Source organism: Mixophyes fleayi, chromosome 4 (genome assembly GCF_038048845.1).
Source record: "Mixophyes fleayi isolate aMixFle1 chromosome 4, aMixFle1.hap1, whole genome shotgun sequence".
Lineage (NCBI taxonomy): Eukaryota > Metazoa > Chordata > Amphibia > Anura > Limnodynastidae > Mixophyes > Mixophyes fleayi.
In genome coordinates, this window is record NC_134405.1 from 241,922,333 (window position 1) to 241,945,082 (window position 22,750).

At 37.5% G+C, this 22,750-nt stretch overlaps 1 protein-coding gene across 4 annotated transcripts in view; it reads left to right on the forward strand.

Moving 5' to 3' along the window:
* The window catches only part of NAV3 (neuron navigator 3), a 539,311-nt gene that overhangs the window by 351,061 nt on the left and 165,500 nt on the right, over positions 1-22,750 (forward strand). For all 4 annotated transcript variants that reach the window (XM_075209582.1, XM_075209579.1, XM_075209580.1 and 1 more), the window contains one exon: positions 14,433-14,505. In XM_075209582.1, coding sequence (XP_075065683.1) covers positions 14,433-14,505 — 73 coding nt within the window. The remainder of the gene's footprint in view (positions 1-14,432; positions 14,506-22,750) is intronic.

The following is a 22,750-nucleotide window of genomic DNA, read 5'->3' on the forward strand; positions in this document are numbered from 1 at the left end:
CCATCCTGCATACCAGACATAGATTGATCTTATTAGTGCGATTCCAAAATTTATGAAATGGGTTATGCACCTTGACTTGTACTTGTTGGACAAGTAGATATATTTGCGGGTCTGCAGACTTTTTGGTTAGTAAATGTGCCTTCTGTGTTCTAAAAGATATATGCCAGATTATAAGAACCTTTACAGAAATACAGTTGGCAAATGGGTGGTGAATATTTGTGTGGAAATGTGGAGGAAAATAGAACTTGGAGATATTGATCAGAAAAGGAACTAGTATAAAGGTATTCTACAATTAATAAAAAAAAAAAAAGAGTAAGCGGTAAAAGCAGAAATATAAAATAAGCTGAGGACCTGTTGTCATGTTAGCAGCACAAAAATTACATATGAATAAAGTTTTTATGTAGAAGCAAACAGAGGTAACCCTGTTAATTGTATAGGTTTTAACTTGCTGTATATTACACTTGAGAGGCCGGCTGCTTTTTATCTGATCTGCCCCATTCTGTCCTCATTTCCTTCCATGTTGTCCTTCTTGTGGACATTATGTGTAGTCATTTATTGATTTCACACCTTAAACTTCATATTGTATACTCTGTTTAGGGTCTATCTGAAAAAGATTTCTCCCACCTGTTTTTACATGTGCTATATATTTTACCATTGCATTGATCTACAAATACTTAGCTTGTGTTTTATTCAAATGGGCAAATACCCTGAGAAAAATGTGCACCAACATCTAATGCTTTCCAGAAGGAGTGATGTGAAAAAAAATGTGCTAGTAGTCTGGACAGAACACTGGAATATGTATCCAGGTGGGAACAAGTTTGTGACATCTGATAGATTCAGTTGACAGGAGAAAATCTGTTTGAAAACATTGGACGTGATGAAGTGTAGAGGGAAATTGGCACACATTTATACAGTGAGTATGTCACTAAAATGAGATGCTTCAATTAAGATGCTCAAGAGAATTAGATCACCTTGCACATTATAATTTTTTTTCCCTAATTTATCTCACGGAGTATTCATTCCCTAATAAAGAGCTATAACTTTCAGACAAAATGAATAATTTAAAATGTTTCAATGTTATGGGCAGATTTACTGAAAAGTTTAATTCAGTAATTTATTTGTTTATTTTGGGGTATGTCTCCACATCAGCTGATTGATAGGTCTTCCCTGTATACTTAGGAGTATTTGTCCCACATGGAAAGGAACACATCTGAATTTATTAGGGCATAATGTATACAGTATGGTGCATTATATGGATTTCAGATGTCACAAGGCAGTTTCACATACATATCTGTGACTTAGCAAATATTCTGTAACTCACAGTTCAATAAATAACATTGATGTTTAGTTTAACTTATTTAACATAATTTTGATCTAGGTAAGAGATCAAATTATCTTCTTTCTATCCTCTCTTTTGTCGCAATATTGCTCTGGTGCAGGGGGTCATTCACACACAAGGAGCCTGATACTGTCAAAAGGCTCCAGTTGAATGCCTTGGACCAGCATCTGGCAGGAAAGGTAATATTGATCGCAGCCAATGTGGCCGCATCATTTTATATTACAGCATTGGCCCTACAGGAGTCTATCCCTATTACAACATTATTTTTATGAGCCTTCTGTAAGACCAATAGGCCATAGGTCAACACTAACCTGTGGCCTGATGTTGGCCCCAGGCATTCAATGGGGGGTCTGGCCTGCATTTTAGCCATATTTGCCCTTGTCTATATGAGCATTGCCTGCTGCATTCTTAGAGCTTATTAGTGACATCCGCTTGGTATCTACAGTCTATGTGCAGCCAAATAAAACATATAAATGCAGGGCTCAATAGGTTGGGGTCAAGAGTGCTAATGTGACATTAGCTGTAAGCAGCAAGGGAGGTTAGCATACAAAATAACTTATGTCAAAACTGGTTGATTACATTGTTATTTTGCACATAAATGTATAAGCATATTTATTACTAGCATACATTGCATGTCTATTTTGTTTCAAAATAAAATGGATCAGGTTTTCTAATTTTATGACGGTTTGAGTAGGTCATAAGTATGTTCTTTTTGTACCTAGCATTTCAGTGCGTATTATGATTACTTTGGCATTTTAAGCCTTTAAATTTATCAAGGCTACAGTTTGACCATACACTTTTTCCATTTCACGTTTTATGACTTTTGACTTTTATTATACTGCTGCTCATTAGTTCAGAGAATATAGGAATCCAAAATATACAAATAAAATAACTACAGTACTTAAAAGAATCGTGTTACTAATGTTTGTTAAAATAATTGTTATTAAAAGCACAAGGGTACAACAGTTTTTTTTCCATATTCCTTAAATGTGATCAGAGTAAATACAATGTAAGTACAGTATATACACAATATATATAGAATGCACATTCTGAAAGTATAATTTCCATAGCGTAAAAGTAGTCCTTTAATAATTATCAAAAGTAAAATAAAAAATAAGTCAGTATGTTCCTCTGTGAATGAGTGAGGACTTCTAGTTAATACAATATTTGAAGTGCATCAAGACGCCTCTCTATAACCAACAGGATTATTCACATACCGTAAACAATTGTTAAATATATTGAGGCTTTTATATTTACAATATAAATGTTGACCGTGTCGGCCTCCCGATTAATCTTTTCTTAGTGTTATGCAGTGAGAGATTTGAGAAATCCCAGGAAAGCATTAAGACTTCACTTGTATTAGAATATTTCATCTTCATCATCATTAACTATTTATATAGCGCCACTAAGTCCGGAGAGTTGTACAGAGAACTCCTTCACATCAGTCCCTGCCCCATTGGATCTTACAGTCTAAATTCCCACACACAGAAAGACTAGGGTGAATTTGATAGCAGCCAGTTTAGCTACTAGTATGTTTTTGGAATGCGGGAGGAAACCGGAGCACCCGGTTGAAACATGGGGAGAACTTACAAACTCCACACAGATAAGACCATATTCAGGAATTAAACTTATGAGCCCAGTACTATGAGGCAGAAGTGCTAACCACTAAGCCAACATATTTTAAAATCAAGTCTCAGCAATTATTGGTGAGATACAATGAGGATTTACTCAAATACTAATTATGACCATTGTCAGCCCAGTCACACAGATGATGAACTGGCTTACACATATATGTAAAACCAGCACTCCATCAGTTTGTATGCATCCAGTCAGTGTTTATTCATCCTGTGGCTCTGAATAAGGAAATATCACATCATCCATCATAAATAATACATCACATATTTATATATGCAGTATAGAATTGTATCATGTTGCAACTGTCGATGTGCTATATGTATATCACTATTACATATTGCAGAGTTGTACATAAAAGATATGGTAATATATTATACATTATGTACAGTGCTATGAGAAATGAAATTATTACATTTATAGGCAATTGTTTTATCTTGTCAGTACCCCATCAAAAGTTTTGGGTCACATATAAATAAATTCAATGACTATCTATATCGTTTTATTGGAAAGAATGTTCTATAGATAGAGAGGAGCCCCAGCAAGTTGCACCTGTTCAGTAGGAAATAGACTGCATTTTGTAATGAAGTAATACAAGCGCCTGTGGAGTTACAGTAGCTCCTCGCATTTTTCAGACATATTAAAAATCATGTCATACAAATACTGTGAATAGTTGGAATGCTTGGGTTACAAATAAAGAAAATATGCCCAGCGCAACAGTTGCAAAAAACTGGATACTGTATTTGCAAATAAGAAAACTAGGTTATGTAAAACACAGTAAGGGTTTATCTGTACATTGTTTATTTCCTTTAATAGAAACCTGAAGCACAGTATTCCCTGCTATATTATTGCTTGGAAGGGGACATACTTTCCTGCTAAGGCACTCGCCCCTTTACAATCAGTGTGTTCATAATAACTAGACTAGGCTTCTAACTACCAATCGCATTGTTGACTTTGTGAAAGGAAGTTAAGGCTCCAAATGGATTTTCTGATTGTTTATATAGGGAGGGTGAATCAGTAGGGTTTACTAACACTGCATTTTGGTGCATAAACTCTTATTTTAATTGTTTAACTGGCATTAGACAGAAAAGTTTATGCTGATTGGTTGCTGTGGTTCAGTGCAAATGTTGCATTTAAATGCAATGTTAAGAAATGAGCCCTACGATATTGATAAATAGAGTGGAGAGAGGAAGAAATGTGAAAGCACACCAATGTTACAGATGATATGAGTTAAACACATTTTACACACATTTGAGTGACACAAAGAATAGCTTCAATCTACCTATGGAGGAATACCTATCACCTCATATAAACATTCTTAAATTTGATGGTTTCCCATGGACCAGATACAAATTCAAATAGTTTCCTCTGGCTTGCAGCATTCCTGATAACTCAGTATATACACTTTTTAAAAAAAATAAAATAAATCCAAACCACTAGATTTATTAGCACACGTTCGGCCTGTGTTGTAGATTAGATTGCAATTAGATTAGGCACTTGGATGACCTTGTATACTGTATGGGATTATAGTTAAAGGGAATTATATTCTTATTTATGTATAACATATTTATGTATAACATATATTTCTGACTTCTTGGATCCAAAATTTAGATTTCTCCATACAACTGTGCTTCCTTCTTGGTCAAGCCATAAAACACATGCATTCAGGTACATCAGACCCACTATAACATTTGTGGGGCAGCAGTACAATGTATGTAGACTTTGTGTCCTGGCTCTTTAACAAGGTTTCTACATCTTGGGTGCACGACCAAATATTCTGTGGAGTAAATTCCTGTAAATCCTTATGGGAGGTTGAGGACTTAATAATAGTAATATTATAGTAATAATAGTTTTGAGAATGTAGCCATTAACAAAAATAATGTCTTTCCAATGTAACGCAAATACTCTTCAACTAATTTTGCCACATTTTTGGCTTGTTGCATTGATTTGTTGAAATCTTCAATAGGTTTTGCAAATGTGTAGATTTCATAATCCAATATGGTGGTGGAAATGCTTGATTCTTGAAACAATTTATCATATATCACAACAAAACACAAAGTAAATCCATGTAAGTATTTGACATGAAACAAAGAGTTCAGTCATAACTTAACATAGGCCTTCATATTATTACCTTGACAAGGCTATTTTTTAGTGCTGTATATGTTGAATAAGGTAATATCCCTGTAGTGTCAATGCCACTCTTCAATTTGGTTTCAAAAGCCAGGAAATCGAATTTATGAAGTAAGTGACACTTTATAGCCAGAGCCGACCTCCTCTAGCTGGGACAGGATCCTATGAGCTTGTTAGGTCTAAGTCTGGTCTCAGCCTACTGATCTGGGACAGTGTGACTTGTATCTGCCCACGTTCACATCTTACACTTAGTGACAGTACTGTGTTGTTGTAATGATATCCCATCACCTGTCCCGCTTGGACTTCTGTAACCTCCTCCTTACTGGCCTCCCCCGCTCTCATCTCGCTCCCCTTCGCTCCGTACTCAATGCTGCCGCTCGGTTCATTTTCCTTTCTCGCCGCTCCTCTTCTGTCTCCCCCCTCTATCAATCCCTCCACTGGCTCCCCATCCCCTACAGAATCGTGTTCAAGCTCCTCACTCTTACTTTCAAGGCCCTCTCCAACTCCACTGCTCCCTACATCTCCAACCTAATCTCCATTCACGCTCCATCCCGCCCTTTGCGCTCGGCTAATGACCGCCGCCTCTCTTCCCCCCTGGTTATCTCCTCCCATGCTCGCATCCAAGACTTCTTCCGCGCTGCCCCTCTCCACTGGAACCTGCTCCCCCGCTCCATCAGAACTTCCCCCAACCTGTCTAGCTTCAAACGGGCCTTAAAAACCCACCTCTTCCTTAAAGCCCTCCAGTCCCCCACCTAATTGACCTTCTCCCAGTCTCCCCCTTCCCCCCTCCCACTCCTGCCCTCCCTCCTGTCCCCCTCTTACCTCCCTCCTTCTCATTCTCCTCTTCCCCCCTCTCCGTCTCTGCCTTTGTTCTTCCCATTCCCTCTTCCTACCATTGCGTCTCTGTCCGTCCTACCCTCCCCTTAGATTGTACACTCCTTCGAGCAGGGCCTCCTCTCCTTCTGTTCTCCACCACCTTAACTCTGCTCTTCAGCTCCTTGTCTCTTCCACAAGGTCCTCCTGCCCTTCTACCCCTCTCTCTACCCCGCTTGGGGCTCTCACCTCTCATCTAGCTGTACATTGAGCTTCGGAGTTACTGTGCTTTTTGTTAACTGTACTGTGCTGGCTCACCCTGTATCGTGTTTCTGTCTGTCCCTGAATGGCGCTACGGATACCTAGTGGTGCCCTATAAATAAAAAATAATAATAATAATAATAATACATGTAAAACTATAATTGTGCGATCTGCCCTCCATTCTTATATATATATAGATATATAGATATAGATATAGATATATATATATATATATATATATATATATATATATATATACACACACACATATATAATATATTATATTTAATGTGTGCAACTATTTCCTTCTAAACATGGGAAACTCATCTTTGGATTTAATTGCAGGACATGCAAACTGATCTAAAAGTTGACTATATATTACGTTTAAAGTCTGCAGCACTTAACTGAAATAACATTTCTTTTGCAATATAAAGCATCTGTATTATCACAGATGTGTATTTATTTTCTTCTGGAGAAGTAATTTAATCTGCATAATTTTATCCCACCCAGAGTATTCCGAATGTCTGAATTAATTAATATAGCTTGCAGTGTCTTGCAAATCAGTTTGGTTTTTCTACAAGTACCATGCTGTAAATGTTTCTTTTGTGTTACATTAACGTAGTATCATTTGATGTGTCCGATGGAAGTCAGATGCATTTGACTTATCATTACACTTAATACTTCACAGTAAGCTTGGATGTGCTACATTGTTAAATCATACTCCTTTTGTACTGTTGAGAAAAATGCATGTAACATCTTTAGCACACTTAAACAAAAATCCAAAACAATACAAAAAAACAGCTTTTGGGTGGAATTTAATTAGTTAATACAAAAAAGGGAATTGTATTTATCATGGATCTGATCTGATCTCTTGGGATCACTGATGGCTATAAAGATTCCGCGCTGCACTCCTTTTTGCGGATGAAAAGTTTTTAGGGGAGAGGTATTGACACCAGCACAACCTGCTTGAATTATGGCAAGCAGTAAGAGGAGTGAAGAATGCAGCCTTATAGGTATTATGAGCCCTGGCGCATCTGACTAATGGAGCATCCAAGTAAAGTTTTGATCGTTAAAAAAGACCATTACTATAAAAAAAATGAAACCTCCAGTAAAATTGATTTGCAAATTATGATTATTAAATTTTCTGTTGCCTTTTGGTGGAAAAATAAGCACAGACATTGTTTCCTATGGGGGTTGCAGCTGGACAAGTAAGGTTAAGCGACTAGTCTATGATCATACATCTCCTTTCTGCTTCACTAAAACTGAACCTGGTAGCTCCTTGCAAAACCTTAAGGAGCTGCCACACTGACACTTTTCACTTCACATTTAGAGCCCAATGTTTAAATGTTTCAGGTTAAAATAATTCATTTCTATGAGTGAAATGTGCAGGATGTCACTCTAGTGTTCTAGTAACTCAACTGGTTTACAAAAGCTCAATAATAACACTCTCCAATTAAGATACATTACACATGAGCAGACCCTGTCACAAGGGACTTGTTAAGTGCTCATTATAATCCACAACCTGTAGAAGCATTGCTCTTTTCTAGCTGTAATAAAGATGCTATAAAAAATAGACATGAGCGCTTGTATAGCTAGGAAGGCTCTAGCTTTAAAAGAACCAGTGGGATCCACCTCTAGTGCCGCTTTGGCTGGAGAACTTTAAATGTTGTTTTACAACCACGGCACAGTAGAAAAGGAATAACAATGTCTGAAAATCATCTTGGTCTCAATGGGAGGATATTCATATATAAATAAAATGTGTTGTACCCTGTGAGCCAATATTAGAAATAAGGCAGTGGATCGCCTAATATTTTAAAAATAAAGTAAGAAACATTAAGTAGTAACTTTTAATGGTTGACTGGAAAGCAAGAAAAAAGGACAATGGGGCATTGACACTACTTTGCTTAGCACATTTTTCAGTTGTAAATTTTTGTCATTTTTTTAAAAGCATATCTACTAGCAAATAAATACAGGGTATGGCTTTTACTTGGATATGAAGCATTGACCAAAAGTTTACTACTATGATATTTTTTACCTTGAATAATCCTTAGTTGAACAGTGCATTTTGTATTTAGTGCTTCCCACAGGCACATTGACTGAGCAAAAGTTTATGCGCTATCACTGGGGTAGTCCATCTAATTCAGAAAAAATGTATTCCGTCACTTAATCCTTGAAGCTCTAGTGTAGAATCAAAAAGAGTATAATAGTGTGCACCGTGTTGCAAGTAGATTAATTTTGATTAATGAAAAACACTCGCCCATTGTTGAGGATATCAAGCTTTGGACAATCTTACACTGATGTCCATCGATTGTTGTTAGACACAACACATCTGAATTCCATGTGAAGTTCATCAGGTACCAGGATCACAGTGTTTTTGGGTTGTCTCTTTTTTGTTATATCACATGTGTTCCAAAAGAAAAAGGAAACGTGGTGTACAAGGTGTGGTAATTAAGGGCAATAAAAGTCTAAATGCTATTGCACTCACCTGTGCCAAAGAAAAAAGGCTTTGGACATGTATTAGAACGATGTCAGTCGGTATGTGTGATTCCACTTGTGTACAGGAAATATATTTTCAGAAAAAAATACTTATCAATGTTAATTTTATGCAGACATTGATTTTATTGTTTTAAATCCAAATGTTTTCAAATCAGATTCTTAATCAAAGTATTTCAAATATAAAATAAACCTATAAAAGAATAAGATAAATGGCAATACTTCTCCTCCACTACAACAGATACTAGTATTACCTGAAAGCCTATTATTTATGGCAGTCATGGTGTAATACAACATGTATAGGGTGCACATCATTTGAAAGCATTATTTTCTATTCCTTTTTTTTTAAATATTCACCATATGTATTCACTGTTTAGTCTGTATGAATGTATTGCTTAAGTCAAGGTCTGCATTGTAAAGGTAAATAATAGTATCTTTATTTACGTGATTCTCAGAAGTATGAATGTGGTTTGATTTACTGTTTGCACTGTTGTTATTTAATGGCTGGTGTTGAAACGGCAAAGTGAAAACCTCCTGATGGGGAAGTCTCAAAGCAATTTCAGTTACATGGAAACCATTTACTTACTGTCAGCAAATGTGCAATGTTACCTTGATGGTAGATGTTATTTGCCCTTATTTTATTTCTACATGAATGTGGAAATCATATTGGAGCATTCATCTTTGGCCACAGGAAATGAGCTTGGCTCAAACAAGCAGCAACCATTTGTATCCTTGTGAAGGATGTCTCCTGCTAACGCCAGTTAAAGACCCCCTCCTCAGAGTGGATTTTACAACATAAAGACACACTGTTGATCACACAGTCTCTTCTTGGATAAAGGGAAGACAAGAAACCATTGCTGGAGCTTTTCCAATGTGTGCAGCTGCTTTTCCCCACTGTTTACCTGATGCTTTATAATTTCTGACCATAAATCTCTAAGTCCCATGTGCTGTTCAGCTAATAAGTGGAGGACTTACAAATCCGATGTACCAGGTGGAATAATGCAGTTGTCTGTTGTCAGCATTGAAGGTGCACAGATGTATTTTATACGTGAAGATGTGGTGTTATCACTTATTATTCATTTTACTGTGCACATGGTGATATGTCTGACTTAATGAAGATGGTCAGCAAATGAGGCAGTATCCTTCAGGCCCAGATTTGGGGTAAGACCAACAAAGTCCAGACCTAGGGCAGCTTGTGTCCACAGGCAACAGGATTACTGTAAGTCAAAATAATAACAATGCATAGTTCATGTTGGGGGTCACTATTGTGACATTGGGAAGTGCAGTTGTTATGTTGAATAATGCATCATGTTTTCAATGCACTAATGTTATTTCTGTAATGGTATTTGTAAATGTTTTTCAGTGTACATGTTAATAAAATTAGCATAGGGAATGCTATTTAGCAATGCAGGATGTGCATTGGGGGTCTTAGCAATAACAGAAGCCTTTGAGAGGCAAAAAGAAAATAAACCTGACCATGTTTTCTTTAGCAGTCTAAAGAGAGGGATTTAGTACACAACTGTAGCCTGATAATATGCAGTCAGTACATCATTAGTTTTGCACCAGTCTTATGCTAATTATCATTAGTCATTTGCTGATATTATTAATTGTACAAATGCCTATTTCAAGACGACCAGATCAGAGTTTTTAAAGTGCGTATGACTATGGGCAGAGAATATGTTTATCATTGTTCATCTCCTGATTATTATGGTTTGCCCAGCTCATTGGTGCTCATAAAATATCAGGACATGAGTGTGCTGATCTTGTTGGAGGATTGGGCTATGACCTGCCCAATCCTGTTGTTAGCCAAGGACAGGAGCCAGTGGCGCACGCAGGGGGGTTTCTGGGTCTCCAGAAACCCCTCCCCTCCGCTAAAAAAGTGCCCTATATAGCGGCACTGTACTATGCAGCAGCCGCGGCGCTGTCAAAGAAGCGTCCATGGCGGTGCTGTATTGTATACAGCACCGCCGCGGACGCTTCTTTGACAGCGCCGCGGCTGCTGTGTATAGTACAGTGCTGCCTCAACAGAGCTGCTGCGCATGCGCGGAAGCGCTCTCACTTTTTTTTTTTCCGGTGGAAGGGTAACCCCCCCTTAAAAATGCTCCGTGCGCCCCTGGGAGCAGTGTTATTTTATGAATAGGGTCACAGACTGAGAGTTAGATAGTGGAAGAAAACATAGTACTAGAACAGCACAGAGTACTGATATGAGGCAACTGTCTAACTGATGCTGAAAAATGTTTACCTCCAAAATGACAGCGTTCACAAATAATTTCTTGTATATGGCATTATGAATCCTGGTTGTTAGTAAACCAAGTCTGTTTTGGAGTTCTACACTTGTCTAAATGCCCAAACGTTTGTGCCACACTTAAAATGTTGTACACATGCATTAGCATGTGATGTAATAGAAACTATATTAACTTATTAATTGAAAACAAACCACATGACAAGACATAGCTGTCATACATAGTCCATTTTTATAAACACATATTAGAGTTACAGTGCAGTACTTGTAAAGTCGTTATTTGCTTTACTTAAAATAATTTATTTGAAAATAAAATAAACAGTAAATTATATTTTAAATAACCTTTCTAGCAGTTTGAAACTTAGTTACAATACCCTTCCATTACATAAACATTCACAATTCTCTGCTAAATTGTACATAAGTCATTTAAAGGAACACTTTTATGAAATTTTTTTTTTACAGACTGAATATTAAATTAAATTGAGTATTAATAACGTTCTGGTATCAATACCTCCACTCTTTGGTTCTGCCCAGCTCTGTTTGGAGTCAGACCTACACTTGACCTTTACTTCACAACAATGGGAAACCATTTGCTTCATGTCCCATCGTATGTCCCCATGTATTAACCATACGGAAATTTAAGTCCAACTATTAAACTGGCCGATAGACTACACACTATTTTGCCATCCCAATCCAGATACTGTTGGCACCAGTGCACTCAGGTGGCCGATGTCTTCCATGTGTTTTGGGTGTGCCCCTTCATCCAACCACTTTGTAGAGAAGTTTTTGGTTTAATCTGGTCGGCCACATGTTGATAGCAAACAGAGCCATGATGGCCCAGAACTGGAAGTCTCCCCTGTTTATCTTGAATTATCACTAAGACCCAATACAGCTTTGCCATGGAGACGATAGACATGCCCTATTCTAAATCTGCATCGGCTCCTATTATGATATGGTTCAAGTGGCATGAGTATATTACCTATGCTATGAGTGTGGCTTGGGCGCTTCTACCTCCCATGGCTTTAATATAATTACCTCAATCTGATTGATACGCTACATATCCGACTCCCCATTGGTATTCAGACTTTGCTTCCCCTGATGTTCCCCTTGTTTTACCTCCCTTGTGCTCTTTGTACCCACTTATATGCCTTTGGAAAACTTCAATAAAAATTATTGATGATAAGAACAGAAGAAAACTGGATACTCCTCCTCTTTGACATGCTGCTGATTTATAGAGAGTGTTTAGTTGTAGGCTAAACATCTTTATGAAAAGCAACAATAGTACGTGCATGTAATACAAATCACACTAACCAAAATCCATACTTGCCACCTGTCATGATTTCAACAGCTAAAATGAAATAACAAATAGATGTGGTATTTATTTAAATGGGTGTGGTTTGGACAGACAATGTAGTTTGTGTCTCTAAGCTATTCAATATGAAAGATTGGCAGATATGATGGGGATGAGCATCTTATCAAAGCGAAGACATAAGAAGTTCTTGTTCTAAAGAAATGCATGACCATTCATTATTACAATAAAGTTTAGATCATATTACAATTGCATTTTGATCATTTTCTGTTTAATAGCAAGTAAACTAATTTGTTCAAAAGTGAAGTTTGACTGGACAGTCCCTTCACCGTCCATCACAAATAACAAATAGACACTATTCTTGGCTCTTTTTTTATAATAGGTCCCATTTCCCTGTGTGTGTTCTTTTCTACATTGAAAGTAAATGTTACAGTTGGGGCAACGCGTTACTCACTGGCTTCCACAAATCATCGTATGCCTTTAAATGTTGCAGTAATCAGTAATAGAGAACAACTGTCCATCATTACACTATGGAATCAGCCTGCTTTTATAATGGTATGGGGCAGATAGCATATCACACAAATGTAGTTAAGAATAACCCTTAAGTTTTTTTGGTTATGGTATTTAGTTCTTTTTTTTAGTTTTTTTTTAATTAATGTTCTTTATATTTAACTCTTTATTTGCTTAGTTTAGATAGTCTGACACCTTATCCACTGACCTCTGCACATACTGTTCTTTCCAACTCCATCAGACTGTATGCCTTCAATTGCCTGTATGGTATTCGCTGTCCAATACTATCTACTTTTACCATTATGTAGCCATTACTGGTATTGTACTATCATTAGCTTTGTCTCATTTACTCTCTGCTCATACACACTTGCATACTTACAGCCTGCCTAGTCCTGCTTAAATACTGTTAGCGCTCTTACGCTTATTCATTTCTTGTCAGGCTTATTGCCTTGCCATTGTCTTGACCAATATTGTCTTACCTCACCTCACACTGTTACACTGAACTCAATACCTTTCCTACTCCTCCTTACATCTTTCCATATTCTCCCTCACTGTTTTGTTTTATAATTCTCATTATTGCCATTGTATTCCTCACAACTGTCTTCTCACTGTTTACCTCCACTGCCATACTTCAGTGCCTTGTCATGTGTCATTTATCCTTCCCTCCTCCCCCTCTAACCTCCTGCACTCCCTGTCCCACTTTCCCTTCTTACTCCCTCATCCTACCCTCTTCCCTGTTCCATCCCTCTGTCCTCCCTCAACCCTTGTCACTTTTCTCTCCTCTCCTTTGCATGGTGCTGTAGACCTCTTGTAGCACCTTATAAATTAAATTTTATAATAATCATTTAATCATTTCCCCTGAAATTGTCAGAAATTACGACATGGTTGGTTAATATATTATTATTATTATTATTATCATATATTTGTATAGCACCACCATATTTCACAGCACTGATATATATTCATATTCACATGTTACATATATATTACATATTTGCATATTATACGTATTGTTTTACAAATTCATATTCACAGATTACATATGAAGAGATTATTGAATCATTTACATTAGTCTTTGCCTCCATTGGAATTCTTTCTTTTTTTTTTTAAGCATATACACACTAAGGTTCACTTGTGAGTTAATGAGAATAAAGTATTGACCTATTGACTTCACATAGGTTTAGATTTACCTTACTGGGTTTTTGGTGTTAAAATCCTTATCATAGTCACACTACTATTTCAATATTGCACCACAGATGTTACATGGAACAAGATTAAATAAAAAACTTTCATTAACATTCATATAATTTGCATTGGCATCGTCTCAATCCCAGTTGTTCACTGCCCCCATTCATTGAGGGAATCATGCTCTCTTTAAGACACACACATACAGTGTTAAGTTGTCTTTGGATGCTTTCATAGTTTTCTTGTGTTGAGCAAAACCCTGGTTTTATATTAAGTAGGTGGATTGCTGATCAGCAGGCATACCATTCTGGATTTGGCCTTTATGAATTGTTTTATAAGCTTTAGAGTGGACAATAAAAGCTTTATTTGCTTTTCCTAATTAGCAGCAGTCGTGCCTGCTAAACACTGATGATGGATGCACTGAATGCGAAATATTCATTCCTTTTCTCAAATAATTTTGGACTGGCACATTGTGTAACGCAGCACTAAGTGACTTGTCGTTTTCCTTCATGTTGCAGACTGAAAATGTTGATATCTGTCTGAACTTTCTGGCAGCACGAGGAGTTAATGTGCAAGGCCTCTCAGCAGAAGGTAAGACAATCCGCTACACACCAGCATGATCCCCTGGCTCAATTCCTTCACATTGATAATTTAAAAAGCAGATAATCTACATTTCTAAGCATTGATATTTATCATTTGAAGTAGTATAATTTCATGTTCCCTGAAATCTACACTAGCTTTAACATCTCTAATTTATTTCATATCCTAGGATCTGAACATGCTAAACTATTAAAGTAATTCAGGCCTCGGTTGACCTTGATGTTTCATTCAATATCTTATTTTCCGTGCCACGCTAATAGTTATCCACATGTCCTAGATTCAATCCGTGAACACTTTTCTTACATTTATACAATGATAAGATAAAGTCCAAATGCAAATAGCTTCTAAACATCCACACCAAAAAATTGAATAATCTAAAACCAAAAGACCTAGAAATAAAGAGTGCTCATAGAGAATCATCTTTTGTATTAATTACTACACCATCAGCGCCCTTTTTCCTGTCTTTCTTGATATTTCATTGTTAACATTCGGCAACTGGACTCTTATATTTTCAGTGATGTAAACAGAATCATTGTTGTCCTAGATGTCATAATTGAGCAGAAATGGTTATGTTTTCTATGCTTGCAATATCTAATTTCATTAATTTGTTCTAGAGATATGTGTTTATCCTTGTTTTGGTACCTCTGTTAAATGACAATAAAAATATTATACATTAATATATAAATAATGTGGTACAAAATGCAGATTAACTAAATGTCCCTTACTTAATGTACAATTTATACGAATTTATTTTAAAAACAGTGTTCGTGTAGAGAATATGTATGAAAAAAAAAATGGTTAATTTGTAAATTGTTGTTGCTCGCAGTAAACAATAAGACTGTTGTTTGCCTGGAGCAATTTAACAGAAATGAAAGCTTACGTGTGATTGGTTGCTATGATTAATGCCACCTTTTTCATGCAACCATTTTGAAAATATTCAGTGTAACTCTTCAATACTTGCTTACTCTCTCGGAATGTCCGAGAGACTCCCGAAATTCTCTTAGTTCTCCTGGATCCCTGGGAGAGCAGGCCTTTCTCCTGGATCACACATGCTAGTGATGTGGTTCCAATGGGGGCCTCAGTGACATGAAACACCACAGCACGATGATGTACTTGCCACTTGGCCTCCACTCCGGGATCTCCAGGGGAGGAGATTTTTAAAGTTGAGAAGTATTCAAGTACTTGTTGAATAAAAACTATCTGGGAGCTGAACATACTGTATGCATAGAGAAAAACACATCTCAATTCTATCGTAATTGCATATGAATTGTTCTGTGAGTTTATAAATATTCTCTTCCAGTTTGGCTATGCTTCAAAGCAGTATGAGTGTATGTGTTCCATTTGGTTGCTGGCATTGATTGCTTCATAGGTTTGGATCTGCATTTGTGGGGATCATTCATGACATGACATAGCAAAGCATGAAAAGAGAACTGTGGCACCTTCTTTAGTAGGCCAGTATCAAGTGGCCTGTGTTTGAGGGAACTATATGCGCAGAAGCATTATCAATTACCTTTTCTGCCATATATAAACAGAAATTAATTTGTCAGAATTCAAGGGATTTTAATCTCTTGAACTCTCCCTACACATACAGTATGGAGAGCAATAACAATCATCTTGTAACGTAAGATGCCGTTTACTATTTTTACTGCATGTTGCTATGTTTGTTATACACATGCTGCATAACACTGTTTATTTGGACTTTCAAAAATGTTGTGAACTTTTTATTAACACTCCCTTTAAAATAACCAGCAAGGCATGTCTGCAGTCTAAGCATAATGTAATACATTACAACTCTTCCCATTTTGTTACTCCAGTATGTTAAACGATGTATTTGGCATTTGCAGTCGCTTGAACGCGAGTCTTTCGAGGTTAATTTGAACTCTATACTGGTGGGGAACAGCCTACAAATCTTTCACTGCTTTTTGTCACCATCTAAATGTAATACATATTTACTCCAGGAAAGGTACACAAAAGTAAAGAGTATATTCATAAGCAAGGACTTACACAATTACATATACACACACATACTTGGAAAAGTTCAAGCTTTTATTATTTTGTGGATGGTAGATAATCTGTTTACCAAAACACACATTATTGCCTCTTGAAACAATGAAGACTGGTTGAGCAGAATATTAGTCTTGGCAAACGGCTGCAATTCTTAATTCACTTTTTTCCATTACGCAACAGGATTACTGTTGGTTGTACAAATGATGAGGCTAGGTGACATTGGAGATCATTTCCAGTGGAGAAGAACAAAGCACACAAACTTGTTTGCCTTGGCTCATCATGCACTTGCTATTGTACCACGAAATGTGCCTCAAGGGCAGGGTACAAAGGAATCTATTTAGTGTAACAAACCGTATAAGCAGGGGCAGGCTGGGATGGGGTCAGGGGACATCTGTCCCCCAGTCTAGTCCCATAGTGAGGTACCTTGGGCTAGGTCACTGGGCCACCTGCATTTTTTATCCCTTAAATGTTCCTAATAGGCTGCTAAATTGAGTCTTGCCCCCCCCCCCAGGTTAAAATTAGCCAACCCTTCCTTGAGTATAGCCCTGAGGTCCTTTTGTTCCCAAACAGTATAAGATTTTGGCTACTTTTCGACAAGGTCTCCTTTAGATAATAGTTCCCCCCCCATTAAAGAAAATTACCTCTGAGAGCTCCCCCCCCCCCCCCCTCCCTATTACCTGCAGCAGGGAACTGGAGCATATGATGGAGCAGGTGATGCTGCAGCTCAGAGCTGAGTACTGCAATCCCAATCCTCTTCCATACACCATAGGCCACAACTCTGTTGTGACAATCACTGCCGGGCAGCTTAGCTATGCACCACTCTTTTACCATCTAGTGTTAACTTAATTTCTCTATAATAATAAAAGGAAAAATTGATTTAATATAAGCGTGAGAACCAGGGCATGTATTGCACTAAATATTATTTTTCAATATATTGTATTATCATTTTTTGATTTACTGTCGCTAAGTGGAATACCCTTTATACATCAACTATTACTCTCTGTAGAATTCTAAACTGAGGTATCTAAGGTTGACATGTCATTGTGTCATGTGATAAGAAAAAAACCCACTTTCATCTGTGTACCAGATGATGGGGCTAATGACTCAACCGCAAACATTTTATTTGAAAATTAAGGTTTGGGAGAGCATATTTTAGGGATGTCCAAGTATATAATATTTATGTAAAGCATAACAATCTTCATGTGTTAGTTTTTTTTTATTAGATTCCTTTTCTAAACAATACAGAATAGTAGCAATATTATTTATCATTGTTTTTATATGATATATTTTGATACAAGTTCTAAACCTTGTTATGTTTCCCTTGGATACAAGCCTTGCTGACATATGTGCTGGAAGAATATCAAAAGCATGTAGAAACTGCAATGTGGTATTTATGTGACCTACAAAACAAATGATGGCTGTATATTGTGTTCATTGGCATTTTGGTTTGGAAAAAGGTTTTCTTTTTCCTAGTTTGCAAAAGTTTCCTAATTAGACCAGTGAAAGGTGACTACTTTGTACAAAGGCTCATTCCACCCAAAATGAAAAATCTAGTTATGACTGAAATCAATTTACCTGAAATGAAAAAATTACTATAACCTACCTGTGCTTGGTGGATTTGGCAGGTTACTGAGGCATTCCTAGTGGTCTAAGCAGGAGATCCTCCCTCCTGCTGGTTTTCACAGCCCTTCTCCATAAACTTTGTATTTGCCATACATAAGATGGCAGAACCATCCAAGGGCTGCCCAGTAAAACATTGTATTTTATTTCAGTTCACCTATTTCAACCCCAAACTATTTTTTTTTTTTATTTTTTTTTATTTTTTTTGGTGGGGGGGAGTTTGCCTTTAATACTTGAATAATTTTTCTATATACTTTATAATACACAATATTGAATTAATATTTATGCATGCATCCTTGTGCATTAAGACACATTTACATATATTATTCAGCTAAGTATTCTTTTGGAAGTTTTTTTTAGCTTTTAATTAACTAAATAACAATGGAAATGCAATGCACAAAGAAATAAAAAATCCTGCATTCTCTATTTGCCTGAATGAAGGTCACGTATTTGTGGTGCTATATAAATAAATGGTGGTGGTGATAACATCCTCAGCGTACTAATTGTTCAGGTGGGCAGCACCGTGTCTCTCCTATGCTAGCCCCCTCTGTCTCTCTTATGCTAGCCCCTCTGTCTCTCTTATGCTAGGCCCTCTGTCTCTCCTATGCTAGGCCCTCTGTCTCTCCTATGCTAGCCCCTCTGTCTCTCCTATGCTAGCCCCTCTGTCTCTCCTATGCTAGCCCCTCTGTCTCTCCTATGCTAGCCCCTCTGTCTCTCCTATGCTAGGCCCTCTGTCTCTCCTATGCTAGGCCCTCTGTCTCTCCTATGCTAGGCCCTCTGTCTCTCCTATGCTAGGCCCTCTGTCTCTCCTATGCTAGGCCCTCTGTCTCTCCTATGCTAGCCCCTCTGTCTCTCCTATGCTAGGCCCTCTGTCTCTCCTATGCTAGGCCCTCTGTCTCTCCTATGCTAGGCCCTCTGTCTCTCCTATGCTAGCCCCTCTGTCTCTCCTATGCTAGCCCCTCTGTCTCTCCTATGCTAGCCCCTCTGTCTCTCCTATGCTAGCCCCTCTGTCTCTCCTATGCTAGGCCCTCTGTCTCTCCTATGCTAGGCCCTCTGTCTCTCCTATGCTAGGCCCTCTGTCTCTCCTATGCTAGGCCCTCTGTCTCTCCTATGCTAGCCCCTCTGTCTCTCCTATGCTAGCCCCTCTGTCTCTCCTATGCTAGCCCATCTGCTGTAAATCAGTGTTGAGACTTCTGACATACAGCAAAGGAGTTGTCGTTAAAGAGTTCCAGCACAGTACTTATTATATAAAGGCTGATTATACAAGCCAACACACCATGGGCAAGGGGCATTTTTTGCATTTAATTCTTTAGTGTGTAGTTATCAAAAAACCATCATGACCCCTGATGACTTTTTTCCTCTATAAGGAATAACCATATCTTTCATGGTACATAATAATGATATTCACAAAACATTTTGGTAACTTCCATTTATCGTTCATACTAGATGTACGTCAAATATTTTAGTTGCCCTCCAGACATTCATATTATTTCTAAAAATGATAGTAAGATTCCTATTGTAAGAGAAAAGCATGTAAAATAGAAATCCTATCTAATGACTTTGGACATAACACTATGCAGGACAGGTGTGCCATAAATTAATAAACCAGTAATGACACAAGTGTTAGTCCACTTGATGGTGATGGATCTATAGTAATGGACAAATCAGTCTACTGGTCATAAACAAAGCATAGAAATCTCTTGGACCAAGTGATAGAGTGATCTTTATTGGGTTATGAGAAACTGAAACAGATCTCCAGAACTTCCCTCCCCAATTCTGAATGTGGGCAACCTGACACCAAAAGTCCAAGAACATTCGACACACTTCTGTAAATACAGAAAACCAAACCGAGAAGCCTTTTAATCCCTGATGTGGATAATACTGATTAAGAGAAAAAGTGAAAAAGAAAATCAAACAGCTACCCGTTATATACTGCGGACCCTTTCAACAGTAGCTATGAGTCCACTACAACAGGGTAAAATCCAAGCTTAAATACACCAAAATCTCACACCAGGATTGGCCAACACCTCCAATATCAATATGATACGTACAGAGTATTGGTTACAACTCACAATTGTTATACTCGCATATTACCACTGCACATTTGGTGGTGACATATCTACGGCAAACAGGAACTGTTGTGAGATGCCCCCTCATTACTTTGCTCTTAGATACCATAGCTAACTGGTTTTGACTTTGTATACTTTTTCTACAGATGTAATGTCATATTAATTAAAATGTCACCTCTTTACTGTTTTGAATGGTGCCTGTGTGCGTTCTGATGCATATTTCATAAACATATAATGAGAAATAGACTTCTATTGTATAGTCCTGCCCTAGATTGGTATCACATAGTAATGGTGCCCATAAATTGGAAAATCTAGCTTTTTTGCGCTCAGATATATGTCCATTTTGTCTAAAATTTGTATCCTGTCATATTGGACCACTGTTGTTCTGGTTCCCAATTAGTGCAGACGGTCAATGACTGTACACTGTCAAATCACAATTATTTGTCCCATTATTAGCCACAGTTGACATCTGATCAATCCTGGTCAGAGGTTTTTAGGTCTAGGTGCATATTTTAGCAAAATTGGTATAAAATATACTAGAATTGCTATGCGTAAATGCAGCTAAAGTTTTGATTATATACAATGTAATTAAAACAAATCTCATCTGACAGACTCATTATATAGGATATGTTGTTTTGCTTTAACTTTCAAGTCATTATATGGATTCTGCAGTAATCCTACAAGGAGGAAGCAAGTGACCCTTTTCTTCGTATTTAGTTCACTTGAAGCACTGCCACTAAGAACATCTATTTTATTCATTTGTGGTTGGTAATTGTGCCAAATCAGGCTTTAAAGACAAAAGAAACAAGAGGACACTTCCTGTCAGGACATTCTTTTTAGAAGCTTGTGTTACAGCAAAATGTTTTTCACATCTGTGTGCTAAATCACAGTTGATAGTATCTCCTCTTCTCTGGCTCCACTTCAGTATCTTGTGAAATTTATCAGCTCTATTAAAGAAATGAAAATAGAATTGTTAAACTCCAGTGACAAGACATTTTTAAATTGCTGAATAGAGCACGAGTTTTATTCCGGAACTTGTCTATTTGCAGCAATACTGGATTTCTGCAGCTACTCCTTTATTTTCCACATGTATTATCTATGATCCGCTAACTAATTCACCCATGTTTAATATAAGGATATCTTGAAAGCAGAAATTGCTGGCAGAGATTACAGAACATGGTGAAGGGCATCGAACTTGCATTACCTACAGGTGCTTCAGAGTTTTTAAAAGCACATATTGGGCCTGAGTTATTAAGGAGAGCAAAGCATAAAAAAGGAGTAACTTTGCACCTGGACAAAACCATGTTGCGTTGGTAGGGGAGGTAAATTTAAATTGTGGGGACAGATTTATAGGCCCATTGTGTTGATACCTGAAGTGAACGTTTTAGTTTCACAAACTGAGGTTCAACTGTACAATCGTCAAATATTGACAGAGCAAAGGAATAATAATAATAAATATGGAGGTATAATGATTAAAGAATTAGTGTTTACTTAACTTTGATTGCAGGTTCCCAATCAGGTATAAGTGTCAAGAACCAGTGCAGGAAATACTAGGCAATACACTTTAAAACTTCTAAGACCATTAACGGGAGGGGAATCGGGGCACTTTTGACCAATCCACTGGAGAGATTTCAAATATATTGATAATCAGACCACAGAAGATGATGCTACTTATGCATACAATATATGACCATTATATACAACAGTAGATGGCAGCAGCATTACAAATTAATGGTGATATTATTTTGTTTTGAGACAGGCCATCTCTAAATAAATATATATATATATAGATACACCTGCTCGTTAATCCAAATATTTACTCATCATCATCATCATCATTTATTTATTTATATAGCGCAACTGATTCTGCAGCACTGTACAGAGAACTCATTCACATCAGTCCCTGCCCCATTGGAGCTTACAGTCTAAATTCCCTGACATACACACAGAGAGAGAGAGACAATCATATTGCAACAACTCAATGCAGAAAAGCATGCAGACATGGTCAGGAGGTTCAACTGTTGTTCAGACTAAACACCAGAATGGGAAAGAAATGTGATCTAGGTGACTTTGAATTTTGAATGATTGTTGGTGAAGGAAGGGGTGGTTTGAGAATCAGAGAAACTGCTGATCTCATGGGCTTTTCACATCTCTATAATTTACAGAGAATGGTGTGCAAAACAAAAACATACAGGGAGGGATAGTTCTGTTGACGAAAATGCTTTGTTATTGAGAGAAGTCAGAAGAGAATGGCCAGACCGATTCAAACTGACAGGAAGGTGACAGTAACTCAAATAACCATGTGTCACACCAGTGGTATGCAGAAGGGCATCTCTGAACGCACTGCACATTGAAACTTGAAGTGGATGGGCTACAGCACCAGAAGACCGGGTTCCACTCCTGTCAGTTAAGAACAGTAAACTGACACTACAGTGGGAATATTATCTCCAAAGCAGGACAGCTGAATATTGGAAAAAAATTACCTGGTCTGGCAAATCTCCATTTCTGCTGCATCATGCAGATAGTAGGGTCAAAATTTG